Consider the following 17,535-nt stretch of genomic DNA (forward strand, 5'->3'; position numbering starts at 1 on the left):
TGATCTTCCAAATCTACCCGTTGGTTGTCAGAAATCGCTATTCTGTGACGACACAAGTCTGTTAGCCACAGGTAGAAATCTAAGAGTGATCTGCAGTCGCCTACAAAGAAGTTTAAATATTTTCAGTGATTATCTGTCAAAATGGAAAATTAAACCAAATGCAGCAAAAACGCAATTAATTATCTTTCCTCACAAGCCAAGAGCTTCTTTTCTTAAACCAAACAATAATCACATTCTCAAATTGAATGGGTTGGAATTGACATGGTCTGATCAAGCTAAATACTTAGGTTTAACGTATGACAAAAAACTCACTTTCAAGGATCACATTGAAGGAATCCAGGCAAAGTGTAATAAATATATTAAATGTTTATATCCTCTTATAAACAGAAATTCTAAGCTCTGTCTAAAAAACAAATTGTTAATTTATAAACAAATTTTCAGACCAGCCATGCTTTATGCGGTACCAATTTGGTCAAGCTGTTGTTCCACCAGGAAGAAAACGCTTCAAAGGATTCAGAATAAAATTCTGAAAATGACTCTGAAGCGTCCTCCCTGGTTTAGTACAAACGAGTTACTCAGACTCACAAATATAGAACCATTAGATGTAATGTCACATAATATTATAAGCAAATTCCGACAAAAATCGATGCAATCTTCAATTGAATCGATTCGCTCTCTGTATTAGTTAGTAAGTTAGTATATAAGTTCCTTTTCCCCATTACACAATACAAGTAGGTTTAGAATTTTCCCTACACAAAAATCTCAGAATTGCGGAAGCAAATGATGTCTTCATGGTAATAACCAAATCATATATATATATATATATAACAGGGCTGAAAAGTCACCACTTGTGGCTGAACACCCAATTTAAATCTTAATAATTTAATTTTAACTCATATTCCAATAAATAGTTATTTAAAAAAAAAAAAAAAAAACACGTTTCTCCTCCTGCTTCGTTGCCATTTTCATTGATTGGAAAGAAAAATTCGAAATCAAACAGTAGGAATGATGCTACTAATACACATGTTTAAAATGAGAGAAGTGCAGTTTTTTAATGCACGATGTAAAAAAGCGTAAATTCAGAGCAATCGAAAGTAAATCTGGTAAATTTAAAAATCGAAACCGTATACAGTAAAGTAAAAATTCGCATAGTTCTTTGAAAATATGTTATGGTTCTATAAAGAACCGACTTGAAGAATTCAGGAATTAGGGACTGGACCTGAGTTCAAGAACTTAATTCAGAACTTAGAACAGGCTCAGAATTCAATTGCAATTTAATTTTTGAACTAGTTCCGAAACTGAATTCGGTTTCGGAATCCAGTTCCAACATGTAGGTTCTGAATTCTGAACCTCAGTTTCTGAAACATAATTTTGAAACTAAATTCACCTCCCGACGATTGAAGTAAAAAAAATCTGCTCTCATTACTGGCGACTGCTGCTCCCGACGATCGAAGTCCAAATTAAAGCACGACCTGAGCATTTCATGCTTTATACTTGGTTTGTTCTTACTGATGTTGGTGGTAGAACCTCATCTCGACATTCAGTTCCGTCTGGAACACTAAAAGAAATGAACGCTTTTCAATCAAAGTTTACCTTTTATACTCGTCCAGAAGATAATCGGAGCTGATATGTGCATTGAATCGATTCGCTCTCTGTATTAGTTAGTAAGTTAGTATATAAGTTCCTTTTCCCCATTACACAATACAAGTAGGTTTAGAATTTTCCCTACACAAAAATCTCAGAATTGCGGAAGCAAATGATGTCTTCATGGTAATAACCAAATCATATATATATATATATATATATATATATATATATATATATATATATATATATATATATATATATATATATATATATATATATATATATATATATATATATATATATATATATATATATATATATATATATATATATATATATATATATATATATATATATATATATATATATATATACATATATATATATATATATATATATATATATATATATATATATATATATATATATATATATATATATATATATATATATATATATGTATATGTATATATATATATATATATATATATATATATATATATATATATATATATATATATATATATATATATATATATATATAACAGGGCTGAAAAGTCACCACTTGTGGCTGAACACCCAATTTAAATCTTAATAATTTAATTTTAACTCATATTCCAATAAATAGTTATTTAAAAAAAAAAAAAAAAAAAAAAAAGCTGATATGTGCTTGACTACCTCAAAACCGTCGTCCGGGTGCACAAGCAAGCGTGATGAATTTTCCTCATTATTTCCAAAAGTTTTAGAAAACTTTGTTTTTCAATTATTTGTGGTTTTCTCACGCTGTTGAAAATTTCATCACAATTTCCTGACCATATTTCCGATAGTTTGAAGAAAAAAAGATATTCGCGATAAAGTTCTGCCCATTCTTGTACAGGGTAAATTTTGAAATGGCGTCTGATAGTAAATTAAGTCGTATTCATGACAATAAAGTTCCTTTAGTATTTCAAAACTGACATAGTTTTCAATAATTGATCAAAAATTAGATTGCACTGAATTCTACATTAATGAATGAGGCTCAATATATATTTTTCAAAAAATTTTATAACTATAAATCATGTATTTTAATGACAATGCTTCTTTCGAAGAAGTCAACGGATGAAATCTTAACTTTCGCAACTTTTTTATATGGAACAAAATCCAAGTAATCGAAGTACAATGCAATAGAGAAAACGCATAAACATTTGAAAATTGAATATTTCATGTTTCACATAACAAATATTTGGCAAAAAGAATGAAATATTCATGTCATCATTCCTGTATACTAAATACTAAACTATTCTTTTTCTTTTCAAACTATAATCAGCTACGTTCATAAAATCCTTTGTAGCTAATCATCATGTCTAGGTAATCAATTTAAATTTTGAGGAAGTCAAATGAATATGGATGCGTTAGAGGCATTCGGTTTCTTATGTTCATAGCTAATAATTGAAACTAAGATCCGATCATTGCTGTTCCAGTACTCACAGCTGAGACAGACTCAATACTTGTCCCCTTATTGCTAGTGATTCGAAATCGCTAAGAATATATCTGGTTTTCCCCAGAAACCGATTTAGCGTTCAGAACTTCCAGACAGCCGGTTCGGACAACTGTTCGAATTCATCAACCGTATCTCAAGTTCCCAGTGGCACAAAATTCTAAACCATAAAAATATCGGTTTTACGACCTTTTTCCAAATAAAAGTATGACGTACCCACATCATTTGATTCGCGAAAACCGGTGGGCGACCGAATGGAAATGACATCAAGTCCATCTGCCGAGCACAAGAAGAGTGCCAGCTCCGGGAACGAGCTGTGTTAGAAAGAGGTAAAAAAACGCTACACATCACATCATCTTGGTAATTTGCATAAGAAACGTTGACACTTTAAAGGCTCATCTTCTATCTCGTGGAACGATTGGCCAACAAACACCCTTGTGGTGGAACATTCTAGTAATGCTTCTAAAACATGATAATTTATTCGTCTAAATGCGTTGCTAATGTAATAGAAGGACTCACACATGGTCAAATTGCATTGGTTGCAATAACGGAATTCAATATTTACTAAATTTAAACTTCAATGCAATTAGGATTTAAGGAACAGTTTCCTTTTTTCATCAACAAATTATTGGTTGTTTTTTACTTCGTTTTCGTTTATAGATATTTTTTTTTCATTTGCATTGTTGTCAAAATTATACTAAATTCAAGTTCTTTTCTTTTCAAAATGCGTGGACTGTCAGCCGAACAACGTCGAAATATTATGCACAAAGCGCATGATGTGATGTGATGTGAAGTGAAGCCACCATCAGCTCATTGTCTTGCCAAAGGATGTGGCTGTTACTAAAAAGCGAACAGAAAGGGTTGGGCAGATAAGTTAGCAGTTTCACTAAAACGCATTCGGCGGAAAATGAAATATTATGTACAAATGGTGCACAGAACCCGGATTGTCTTTGAGAAAGACAGTAGAAAGGGAAAGAGTAAGTGGGAAAGCCGTGCAAAGAGCGATCAGAAAGATGGTGAAGATAACACCTTTCGAAGGAGTTATCGATGCGGGATGTAGTAGAAAATGTGGCATTTCGAATTTAAATGTACCTCGTGCTGAAGAGCGTTTGAATTTTTCAACCTATCAGAAGCTAATATTCAACCAAAACGCATTCCGATCAATCCCAGATGGAATGATATCAAATACAAGATACCAATGCTTGATAATTGATCAGCAGATAACAGGATGCAATCTGTTTGATTCGTTGTCACATCGCAACGCAACGTAACGCCAATTCTGATTGGCTCAGATTTTCGTGTCATTTTTACTCATTTACTGTGGGGTCTAGTTTGATAAGGAACCGTCGAGTAAGTAAAATTTTATCAAAGAACGTAGTAGTGATTCGTCTTTCTTGTGTTTTTTTATCAAAGACTTCGTTGCGTCGAAAGTGTCTAGACAGCTCAAGAGACAGAGTTCATTCGACATGTCAATTTATGGGTGTCATCGATAAGATTACGTTGAACTGTCTATCAAAGTCAAGAATTGTTTATTTGAAACAGATTCAAACTGGAATGAATTTGCTTCAAACTTGTTTGAAAGAGTGAGACTGCGCATACTATAATATTGCATAATTTTGCAATCGCTATAAAATAATGCATTTCAACCATTAATGCGTATCTTTTACCTACCTCGATCTGGCAATTAAAAAAATTAAAAATGTAAACCATTTCGATGCAAAGAAAAAAGTGTTCTGCAAATAGCTGAAACTTTACGTCTGCTTAGCGGTTCAAATTAAACTGTCGAGTTTTGCATTAAGCAGTTCAATTTGAACTGCTCTGCACTGATGAGTCATAGACGAAACGTAAAAATAATTAAAACGGTTATGTGCCCTAGCACAAAATTTGGCTAACCCCTAAATGACTAGACAAATATTTCTCAAATAACTTAAATTTTAGGAAATGTATAGTATAGGGGGCATTCCACGCAAAATCAGCCACCCATCATCTAACTATTTTTTTTTTTTCAGTAAAGAACTCGGAAATATTCGACACGTATTTTTTTTATTTCAATATGGTACGTGGAATTTCCGAGATATGATTTTTTGAAGTTTCGCGTTTTCAAAAAGATCCTTTTTTCAACAGCCTATACTGTAAAATCTAATAAAGATACAACAATTCGTCCAAGACATGAAATGTGTGTCTTTTCCTTAATGTCTTATTTAATGAAAAAAATTAAAAATAATAAACAAATAGAAAAAATTCAAACTTAGGCCTATTTTTTTTTCTTTTTTAGTTGAAAAAAAAGAAGCCTTTAGGGCCTAACTCAATCTTGGACAAAGTTTCAGAGTGGAAAGATTAATACTTTCGGAGCAGGGAATTTTTCAATCATGACTCGCACGCGCGTAGTGTACCGCAGCGCAATTCACTCGAATACGGGCTCAACTTGGCGACACATGTTGCGCCACTGATCGAATCCTGACTTTGACAATTGGGTAGCTGATTTTGCGTGAATGCCCCATAGATATCTATTTCCAGCTTAAGGTCCGTGTGATATTTTGAGATTTGGTATAACGTATTTTACACAGAATTCTTAATCCAGTGTTCCGATTGAGACATTTTTCTGTTTATTCGGGTGATCTTTACTTTGTCAATAGTTTTTGTGATTCAATATTCGGCACTATGAATTAATATATTAGTTATTAAACTAACACATACTTCGCACTTTTGAACATCGGGAATCGTTCTCATTAGTTAATTGATTGAGTAAAATGTGCAAACCTTTATTACTTTGCTTCAGGAAATGTAATAAAATTATTACCGGTACAAGAATTTCATTAAAAAAAACCTGTTTTAATCCACCTAGTGGTGTAATGATGCCTTTCTCATGTATAATATTGTGGTATTCAATTCAAAATTTTTCTCTTCGATTTTTGAAAGAAACTAAGGGATTGCTTGTACATGAACTAGTATAACATACAAAATGAAACAATACTTTGCTCGCGTAGGTTATTCTTAAGAAAACGAAGTGGGTTCACTATTATATGCACTTCCGGCACCGGAGCCCGAGAGCCGGTATAATCGAAGTCGGCTCGTACGGCCACCAACTAACATGATGTACAAACTCTACTAGTTTTTATTCAATTTTTGAAGATTTTATACAATTTTACCATCGCACTCTGAATGACGATTTATATGATTGTTTTGTCCGAAAAAATGCATTAATTTCTGGTAGAACCATAAGAACTTTCATTTCAGCCTAAAATTGGGACTTACGGTTTTGAGCTCAGTTTACAACATTTTTTACGGTTTTTGTTTCGCCAGTTCAAGTGACGGTGTACAATATTGAACACACTTTACCCTATAACTCCGGAACCGGATGTCGGATACGAATGAAATTCAGGAATTCTGTATGGGACCTGAGACCTTTCATTTAAATCTAAGATTGTGGAAATCGGTCAAACCATCGCTGAGAAAAGTGAGTGAGATCCATTTTGGTATATATGAGCACTATTTCCGGTTCTTCCGGAACCGGATTCCGGGAACCAGGATAGCCGGAATCGGTTTGTTTAGTTGCCTACTAATAATGTCTATTGATTTGTGTAGTTTTGAGACCAGTTTAAGAATTTTTTTAACGTTTTTTGTTTCGCCGGTTTAAGTGACAGTGTACAATATTGAACACCCTTTAACCTATAACTCCGGACACCCCCCCCCCCCCCCCCACACACACACACACACACACACACACACTGGTACAATTGGACTCTAATTTAGGAGAGATCGCAGGGTAACAAAATTACCGACCACAGAACTGCACATTGCAGTGTTAAATCACTACTAACGTTAGCTAAATGAAAAGGACGTCTTCAAATGCTGCGTCATTACACGTGTACAATCAATAAGGTGGAACTAACGAGAGCAAAAATACCGCTTTACCTCAACCCACGGAAGAAAATGTCGCCGTCAGCACCTTGGGGCAAATTTACACACAAAAGTTTGTGATCGTAAAAACAACTGAAATGTTAGTTGTTTTTCTGGATTTGATTAAGTAAAGTTTTGTACAACTAATCGATTGTTGTTTTTTGTAAACTGTCATTTAACAATGACATCCAGCAATGACACGCACCACAAACGGGTAATGGAACATTACAGTTGAGCAATGACCTATACCCTAAATGGAAAAAGAAACAATTTCAATACTGAAATTTTGTGATCTGAGGATTCTCCGTGTGTAGACTCGGAAAAATATACACTTGAAGATAAAATTACAAAACAATTTATGTTTGAAATGAAATATGAAATTATGAGAAATGATCATTTTTTACTGAATCACCATTTGAAGAACAGAAAAACATAGAAATGTAAGTTGTAGACTGCTGATTCGATGGTAGAATATACCAATTTTTCGAAACGGTTTTTCGCTTTACAGAAATAATCAGATATCTGAGAACATCCTGTTTTATTTGCGAAACGGCCATTAACTATAATTACGTTATCGTTTATTTATGTTTTCGTTAACACGATGTGCAAAATTGTATATCTTGGCTTGGAGAATATTTCGTTTAGCAGTTTTGAAAATACACCTTTTTGAGAAATTAAAACGATTCAACTTTCTAGTGGCCATTATTATAAAATTTGATAATTTCATTATTAAAATATCACACGCAGACAGTACAGAAAACGTACAGATATTATGTAGGCGCGCACGCGATTTTCTGTTTCAATGTTTGCAATACCATAGAAACTTTTCATTATGCGAATGAATAGTAAAACTAGTTACCTCATTCGTTGGTGTTTATCATAATCTTAGCATATTCGCTAGAAACGACGCCAACAAAACAAAATTAACTGCGAGCAAGCTACCGTTTTTTTTTGCTGTTACAAGGTAAACAAAACTTTACCCCATGTACGCACGAGAACTGATAAGATAAGACAAGTTCCGTTCGCGAAGTTTTGTGAAGTAGAAAGATCCGCTTAGCAGGCAAAATGCATTTAATCATATTTGTAACTGCCAAGGCTGCAATTGATAGGACCATTAGATGCAACTATTTGTGAACCTCTTGCTGATTAGAACGCAACAGAGCCGAACATTGTCAGTTTTTTTCTAATAGAGCACGTGAAATATTGCAACATCATAACAGGACTCGATCGACCCGTATGAAACTAAAAACGTACGTTTCAAATATCTTTCGAAACATTGAATATAAATCATTCCTTGGGGCAGAACTAATTCATGGAAGTATTTTGTTTTTAATTTTACGAGCCCTATTTGTAAAACCCCAACGGCGCCACAAGTCAAATGTATTTCGGAATCGATGCATCACGATTTCCGAAAGATCTTCAAATCATGTGAATTGGTTTCTGGTTCGCTGTAGAAACAGGATTGCGTTCCCCTCAGAAAGTGTCATGAATCGCAAATATTCTTCAGTTTGCATAAAAAATATTTAACAAGTTTAAGTAAAATTCCAATGATTCATCGAATCTCGAGTTTCGAAATATTTTAATATCAAATAACAACATCATTTGAGTGCTGGTCTCTGTTATTGTTGTTACAATACATTCTAGAATAGGTCTTATTGTGAAATAGCATTTATATACACTTTAAGGGCCATAATAAATGTTAGTAGCCATCGTACGCGATGATGATTCAATTAGCCGCTATCAATTTCCGTGAATGCGACCCACAATCGGACGGATGCAGACTTACAATACGAATGGGTAAAACTGATCACCAACAAAGGAAAGGAAAATACCAACGAAATCACTTTCATTCAATCGTACCGCGGTTACGTTAAATGGCGTACTGACCGAGCAAACCGGATAAACCCACAATCGCGGTACACGAATGACGGTACGTCAAAGTCCCGGAACCAAGCCCAAAAACTCAGCTCCTCTACCGTTCAATCCAATAAAAGAAAGTATACGCTCGTGCCGGAGAAAATTATTGGCGAAAGAGAGAGAGACAGAGAAAGCATTTTTGGGTGGGCACGGAATGTACACGGCCATGGACAGGGGGAGTAGAGGTTCCTTTCTCTGCCTCTACGAGCCTTTGCGTCTCCGGGTCGAACGGGTTCGGTTCACTACTGATGATCATAATTCATAAATCCGCGACTGCGAGGTCCGCGTCCGTTTCGATGATGGGACCCGTTCGTAGTGCCTTTGAGTTGACAATCACAACACAAACGTTGAAACTTCCACACCGGATGCGAAAGTGAAAAGCGCTTATTTATCTTGAGTCGGTCGACGCATTGGTTACAATATGCATCGTTTGCGTTGGCTTTACCTGTCGATATTTCGTTAAGTTCCGGGAATCGCGAGCAGATCAATTTTTCAGTACTTTTTCGATTATGCAATGTGCAATGAAGGTTTCAAAATTTACCAGTTTATTATTTTGGTTGGGACGCTTGTTGTTGAAAAATTGTCATCAAAAATATAATTTTTCACATTTTTAAGACAAATCTGGATTTTTTTTAAGGAAATAAAACAATTAAGTCTTACTAGATCTTAAATGTTGTGCTTTTGATAATAAAACTATAAACTAAATTTAATCTTAAATTTGAATGGTTTATAATGAGTTGGAATGAATTAGGCTTTTCTCGACCGGAAACGGACAATATAATGATTAATATGTCACTTGAGCGTTTAGTAGAATAATTTCACAAGAATTAATGTTTTAACACCAATTTATTCTACGATATTCTATATAGGATATAGTAGAATTAAATGGTGTTATAACATTATTCTAATGCATGTCATAACAGCCAAAATCAAACAAATTCTTAACTTTTTATTCGTTCATTTATTTTTCAGCCGGTTTATCGCATGTTAAAAAAATACAATCAAAAATTACTGAATATCGTTTGTAACCATTTTTTTCTAGGAGAATAAGCGTTCTCATTACTATCCAATGAGATTAGAAGCAGTTGATTCATAAATCGCATCTTCAATCAATTTACCATCGACTTTCGAAAGGAGCCTCGGAGGCCCATAGTGGTAACAGTTCGGCTGAAAAGTTCGTATCGTTTAATAGAAACACACATTTTTTTGCCAAAATTCGTTTTTATTTTTCAACATAATTTCCATCAGAGGCGATACAGCGATTATAGCGATCTTCCAACTTTTCGATACCATTTTTGTAGTACGATTTGTCCTTTGCCTCAAAATAGGCCTCAGTTTCAGCGATTACCTCTCCATTGCTTCTAAATTTTTTACCAGCGAGCATTCTCTTGAGGTCTGAGAACAGGAAAAAGTCACTGGGGACCAAATCTGGAGAATACGGTGGATGAGGGAACAATTCGAAGCCCAACTCGTTCAATTTCAGCATGGTTTTCATCGACTTGTGACACGGTGCATTGTCTTGATGAAACAAAACTTTTTTCTTCTTCAAATGAGGCCGTTTTTTTGAAATTTCGTCCTTCAAACGCTCTAATAACGCTATATAATAGTCACTGTTGATGGTTTTTCCCTTTTCAAGGTAGTCGATGAAAATTATACCAACGCTTTGGGTTCGGTTCATCGCGTGCAGTCCACTCAGCTGACTGTCGATTGGACTCCGGAGTGAAGTGATGGAGCCATGTTTCGTCCATTGTATATATATCGACGAAAAAAATCGGTTTTATTTCGATATAACAGCTCCAAACACTGCTCAGAATCATCAATTCGTTGTTGTTTTTGATCGATTGTGAGCTCACGCGGCACCCATTTTGCACAAAGCTTTCTCATATCCAAATATTCGTGAATAATATGTCCAACACGTTCCTTTGATATCTTTAGAGTGTCAGCTATCTCGATCAACTTCACTTTACGGTCATTGAAAATTATTTTGTGTATTTTTTTCACGTTTTCATCGGCAACAGCCTCTTTTGGACGTCCACTGCGTTCATCGTCTTCGGTGCTCATATGACCAGTACGAAATTTTGCAAACCACTTACGAATTGTTGCTTCGCCCGGTGCAGAGTCTGGATAACACTCATCAAGCCATTTTTTGGTATCGGCGGCACTTTTTTTCATCAAAAAGTAGTGTTTCATCAACACACGAAATTCCTTTTTTTTCATTTTTTTCACAATAACAAAAGTAGCTTCACTCAAAATGCAATATCTCACAAACTAATAATCTTTTGAAGGTTGGTATTAACTGAAAATGGTATGGATTTAATTCTAGTGGCGCCCTCTCATAGAAACGATACGAACTTTTCAGCCGATCTGTTATATATAATTCGACTCAGAAAATGAGATCGGAACATGTCTGTGTGTGTATGTGCGAGCACCATTTAAAGATTTCTTTCTACTCAATTTTCTCGAAAATGCCTGAACCGACTTCCGCAAGCTTTGGCTCATTTGAAGGATACTATCGTCAATATCGAAGATCAAATGGTTGTCACTTCCGGTTCCGGAGATATAATGGTATATGTGATGTAACCGACAAAACGCATTGATTTTTACCACTCATTTTTCTCGGAGATGGTTTAACCGCTTTTAACACGTTTAGGCTCGTACAAAAGCTAATAAGGATCTAGTTTGAAGATCAAATGGCTGTTATTTCTGGTTCCGGAAATATATTGGCATAAGTGAAGTAGCCGATAAAACGTATTGTTTTTTACTGCTCCATTTTCTCAGAGATGACTGAGTCGATTTTAATATGTCTAGGCTCATTTGAAAGCTTCTATTGATTTATAGATCAAGTTCGAAGGTCAAACAGGGAAACAATCTACTAAACTTGATTTTCGATAGAAAGAATTTCTCCATGCTCCGACATATCGGTACACGTACTTCTATGGCACCGTATTCTACGTAACAGATTTTTTGTACTAAATGGTATCGTATTCGATTTTGTACTAGTCGTTGTTAACTGAAACAAATGCTACTGTATCACGTTCATGTTTGAACTGGACAAAAATAAGGTATAACTTTTGGTAAATTATACACATCCTTTACGATGAGATACATTTTTTTCTTTTAGGCGGATTTAAGTTTAATTAGATTAAGGACTAATTTTACAGCACTCGAAATGAATGTAGATTGAATATGCTCGAGGAGGCAAAGGTACCGGATTTTGTTTATTGGATTAACTGATTCCGAAAGTGTCGTAAAGTTATCTTTAGGTTAATACGATGAATTATTTTAAGTCATTCATAGAGCAACTATGTTTAATTAATACATGAAAAGAAAATTATGCAAAAAACAGCAAATGCACATTGGAGAATGCTCAAGGAATCAAATAAATATCAGAATATAAAACTCACAATATCGTTTATGATAGCAAGACCAACAACGAAAAGATGGATGACAATGTGGTAAATGCATCAATTGTCGCTTAAACTTGTTTGGATAGTCATCCATCTGGTAGTTCAATGAAACCTTTCTCATTGCATACTCATTATGTGAAAAAAATGAAACTTTGAAGTTTTTTTACTACTTTTTCCTAGGCTCTTGGCTCTTGGGCTATCAATTACCGATACTTAAAAATGCTAACAGTTTTGAAAAAAATCAAAGCTGATTAGTAACTTTGATTGCTTTACTCTCATCATCCTGTAACTCCACATAAATATCAATAGCATTAGAGTGACTATAATCAGAGTGACGACAGCTGTTCGTTTGGAATAACAGCTACCAGTTCCAAACGAGCAAACGACCTGTCAATTCAATGTAAAACTAATGGAATGTTTTGAATTGTTGCCAACATTACGGATGAGAAGTCGTCACTCTGGTTATAGGCACTCTAAATAGCATACTGAGACTAATGTCGTTTTCGCTTGAAGCCAAACCTAACCCAGTTTCCACTCTAACTGCTGTCAAACCGTTTGTTTGAAGACGGTTTTGAACCTAGTTTCAACGTTGTTGAACTGAAAATCCAGTCAGTTTCGACCCTGATTTTTATATCAGGTTTGCTCAAACCCCCGTTGCTAAGTGCGAAATCAACACAATTACGTGAGAAGTGTTTGTTTGATGAAACTACCCTGTGTCAGATTCAGTTTCTCAAGCAAAAACGACATAAATAAAGCTTAAATCCATTCACGCATCTGTAAGGAATGGATATAAATTACTGAACTTTTCTAAACATTTTCAACGCACGTAGAATGGTCTGTGTAAAAGATACTTTGTTTATTTTTCAATTATAAAGGATTTCATGTAAACCTTCTGACCTTATGTACGGTTTTGAAATCGTGCACGCATACGCTGCGTGAAACATGTTGGTCTGAATGGTCATTTGACCTAATGTCGTTTGGCATAAAGTAGATTGAGAGCGCTATAAAAGACTGAATCAGCGGCAGCCTCAAACCGGTTAAGCCTGAGCGAGGGCAGTGAGGGCGGACATCACACAAACCAACGTGTTTTATTTAATTACCAGTTAGAAGCGGAGACTTCTAATTCGCAAACTTTTAATTCGTCTACCCATATCGAAAAGTTATTTCCTTAAAATGGATATTCTGAAATATTACATTCTTTGATGCCTTGTATGCCCTTGTTACCAGTTTTAAATAATATTACAACATAAAATCATGCTTGAATTTTATTCATGATTACAGACTATAGTTTCCCAAGTTACAACTTGGATTCACCTGTATTTGGATGATTAAATCACCATGTACTACAGAACTGCCAACCCCAGTTCTAACAGCTGCTACTTCTCCGGATGACGTTGATAGTAATCCAGGCGTTTCAGCGTTGTGCGTTTTGTTTCCACTGACTTCAATAACATCTCCGGATCTTTCATTCAGCACTTGGATCGTTGCAAACTGACTTGCTTCTTCATCACAAATAGGAGCCAATTCAACACCTAGCTTGACCCCGAATAACACCAACAACTTTTCCGCAATTTGATCGCGGTTTAGGAGATATTTTCGTCGGATTTTCACTGTAGACCTTCCAGCGCCAGCTCCTTCCACTACTGTGCTAGGAATACCTACGTTCGAAGCACTGCACGCATAAACATTTTCCATCACGTCACTAAAAAGGGTTGATTCCTAGTAGCTTCATTCTAGTCAGCTAACGATATTAAACAATAATAACAGAAAATAAAAATTCAACCTACAACTAGATCATTGCTTCTAGTATTTTTTTCACTTTTGCGACGAAAATATTTTTGGTTGGCACTCTCTGTCACTTTTGTGTTGTGTGCGCTCTCACGACGCAAACACTCATTTGTCAGTGGCACGAAAACTGACTAAACATTTCAATTTTCATCACTAATTTAAATTTACTATTATAGATAAAACAAAACTTCTCAAAAAATAGTAGTATGATTTTGAAATTAGAAGTTATTCTGTTATTCGATTCCTGATATTTTTTAAATTAAATACAAACACAACACTTCCTGGGAGCTCATAGTCTGACATGCAAACAAGAATAACAGTTTCTTTACGTTGCTACGTTGGCGTCAGCAAATGAATACACTGAGCAGAAAGAGTGAGTCAATCTGATATATTTTACGAGTTACATATTTCTGCATGTAATTAAAATGAAGATCACTCATGCAAAAATATGGAATTTCAAATGGTTTTTAACCCCAAGAATATTGTATGCGAATCACAATACCGCCTTATGAAGTCACGAAAATTGGTCCAATAAAAAGCCTTATGAAATTAATACGAAATTTTTTGGAACATTATGCGAAATTTTTATGACAAACATAACTTCTCTCATATACTGTGGAATTCATTAGATGTTCGTATGAAAACATTATAAGATTTGCCTTATGATTTTCACTACTCATTTTGCCTGAGTCTACATCGTGTTTCAGAATTTTGAAGATTATTTCATTCTTTAAAATATAAGATTTTCAAACTTGTTTTACAACTCAAGATTAGCATTCAAATGGGCCTAAGCTTGTTGAAATCGGTTCAGTTTTCTCGGAGAAAAATCTAAAAGAAGTATGCCTTGACCATGATCATTGGCGTGTAATAGTGAATTCAGATTTCTTCAACAGTTATTAATCGATCTCACCAGATTCTGCTTAAGTATGACCAAATACGCTTCCGAAGTGCGCTCGCATTTTATTAATAATATTTTTGATGTTATTTTACTCTACTCCGGTTTTACCATTAATAGTTTCATTCACCGGGGGAAAACGTATTTTATTAACATTGTCCTATATAACCGTATTGGAGGGTCTACCCGACGACACGACCTGCCACTCGCTTTTAAAACTGTATCGCAAATCGAGCTACCCCTCAGTAACTGGTAATGTCAAAATGATATCTAATGAAAAATGTTTAAAATTGGGAACGCGGTCAGAGAAATTGTTGTTTTCAAAATAACAGTTACAGTAACCCTAGTTACCATTGTTTATCTTTTCAAGGTAATCGTTCTCGGTTTCATTATTGCATATGCCCAATCTAGAGCATCTCAGAAGTTCTCATCGTCGACTGCGGATCTAAATCGGAATTGAGAGTTTTTATGGCTTGCTAATTTTGTATTTAATTATATATTCTGTTCACTAATAATATGTATTCTTGTAGCCTCTCTTCAAAGTGCGTAAAGACCCGAAACTAACCCTTTTGCGTTTATCTACGGCGTGATGCTCAGAGGGTGAAGAAAATCTCACCGTGATTGTAGTACTCAGATGAACAGTATGACCGCGAATGTTGGTGTTATGCTGCAATTTTGATGATGTTGCTACTTGTTAGAATCATTTCGATCGTGATTGCAATGATTTATATACTTTCAAATGTACTAATCAGCATTCATAAATTTTATATGACTTTTTCACCAATATTTCAATTATATAAAAGTCCTACACAAAATAAATGTTTAGTTACCGGTGAAATATGCTGCGATTACAATTTCAATCAACTGTGATCTGCGCTTCGCTGATATGAATTGCATTTAATGATATATGTACGTAACTACTCAACCGTAGGTCGAGTGGCCTACGCTAAAATGCGGAAACGGAGTGTCCCTTTTTAATTCTTCCCTTATATCGAATTCATATAATGAGGCCCTTATTACCAGTATCACTACACGGTGAAAACCCTTATTATAGGTATCACTTCACGGTGAAAATCAAGTGAAGTCAATGTAGGTATTTATCACGAAAGTCGCTTCAGAGGAAAAAGTAATTACTTTTATGAGCTCGTGGTTATTACGAACATCACATAATTTTTTTGGAAAAATGATTTTTTTCACTGCAGTGACTACTTCAGTGTGCGTAACAGCTCAGTAACAGGGAAAATCAAGTGAAGTGATATAAGTGTGAAGTGAAAGTGGAAGTGAGAACGGTTATTAGGGTCTGAAACTCTTTTCAAACGCCAGTAGAAGACGAGACAATCAGTGGGAACGACTTGACAGGGTATTTTGATTATTAGAATGAAATGCAAAATCGCGGTTCTGCACGTTAAGGAAAAAACCAAAATCCCGAAACGACATTATCATTCCTGTTGTCATTCCAATTTTTTTTGGATAGATACGTAGATAGCAAACGAAAAATTCAGTGGCAATATATATACGGATATGTTCCATTTTGCTAGATCACCATTACATCGCCATATTGTTAGCGCCATGAAAACTGGTTTATTCCTGCAATCAATATAATTAGCCTAGCTTGAAATAAACTGTTTTACTTATAATACATCTCTTAAGGTATTACCTGTTTGTTTATTATGCTGTGCATGGTGACTATTTCGTAGCAACCACAGCAGTGATGCTTGTAAAATATATTTTCATTATTACCTAGGGGTCTTTCAATACTTCGGTAACTGATAGTGATCGCGCATGAACACTTTTTATTGCGATTTTTCTTCGAAGTGCCTGGTCGTGTCGTCGGTCTACCACTATGGACTTAATCGGAAGTGGTGCTTCGGCCATCACGAAACAGTCGAGGCTAATATATCACGGTGAAATAGGTCTAGTCTAAACCCAGAGTGACGACAGCTGTTTGTGTGAAAGATACAGCATCATTCCAAACGAGCAAACGACCTGTCAAATACAATATAAAGCTAATAAAACTGCCAACAATTTGAATTAAATGTTTTGAATTGTTGCCAACATTACGGATGAGATGTCGTCACTCTGGTTTTAGGCAATCTAGTCTAGCCCATAATATTTGTCAATTATTTTATCAACAAAAATAATAATAATAAAAAGCATGAGAGCACGAAAATTATTTTTACCGAAGACATCATATTAACAAGATATCCAGCTCTCACATTTCCCGAACAAATCTTTGGCAACATACTTTTTTGCGACCATGGTGCCCACAGGCGAATCCGCATCGAATCACGTACATAGAAGTAGGGGAGAGAAATGTCAAATTCGTACGCGCCAAAATAGAAGCACTGCGCACCCATACAATTGACATGAAATATTGAATGCGACGCCGCGTGATGGCGTTGCTGAACTGAAGATTGAGATCGCTCCAAGCTGACAGCGTCTGTTTTTACTCAACATGGCTGTATCGCGCAGATATCTTACTAGTATGATTAAACATGAATGGTCTATAAAGCATCATAAGTGAAGTAAACTGCAATGACTCTTTAACATGTTGGCATTCGGCT

The 17,535-nt window shown here is 35.1% G+C and overlaps 1 protein-coding gene across 1 annotated transcript in view; it reads right to left on the reverse strand.

Annotated features, from left to right (window-relative positions):
• The window catches only part of LOC131426887 (probable ribonuclease ZC3H12B), a 67,005-nt gene extending 52,696 nt beyond the window's left edge, over positions 1–14,309 (reverse strand). Inside the window, exon 1 of the mRNA XM_058589638.1 lies at positions 13,603–14,309. Coding sequence (XP_058445621.1) covers positions 13,603–13,983 — 381 coding nt within the window. The 5' untranslated portion in view covers positions 13,984–14,309. The remainder of the gene's footprint in view (positions 1–13,602) is intronic.
• Between the last annotated feature and the right edge of the window lie 3,226 nt (positions 14,310–17,535).

Source organism: Malaya genurostris, chromosome 2 (genome assembly GCF_030247185.1).
Source record: "Malaya genurostris strain Urasoe2022 chromosome 2, Malgen_1.1, whole genome shotgun sequence".
Classification (NCBI taxonomy): Eukaryota; Metazoa; Arthropoda; class Insecta; order Diptera; family Culicidae; genus Malaya; species Malaya genurostris.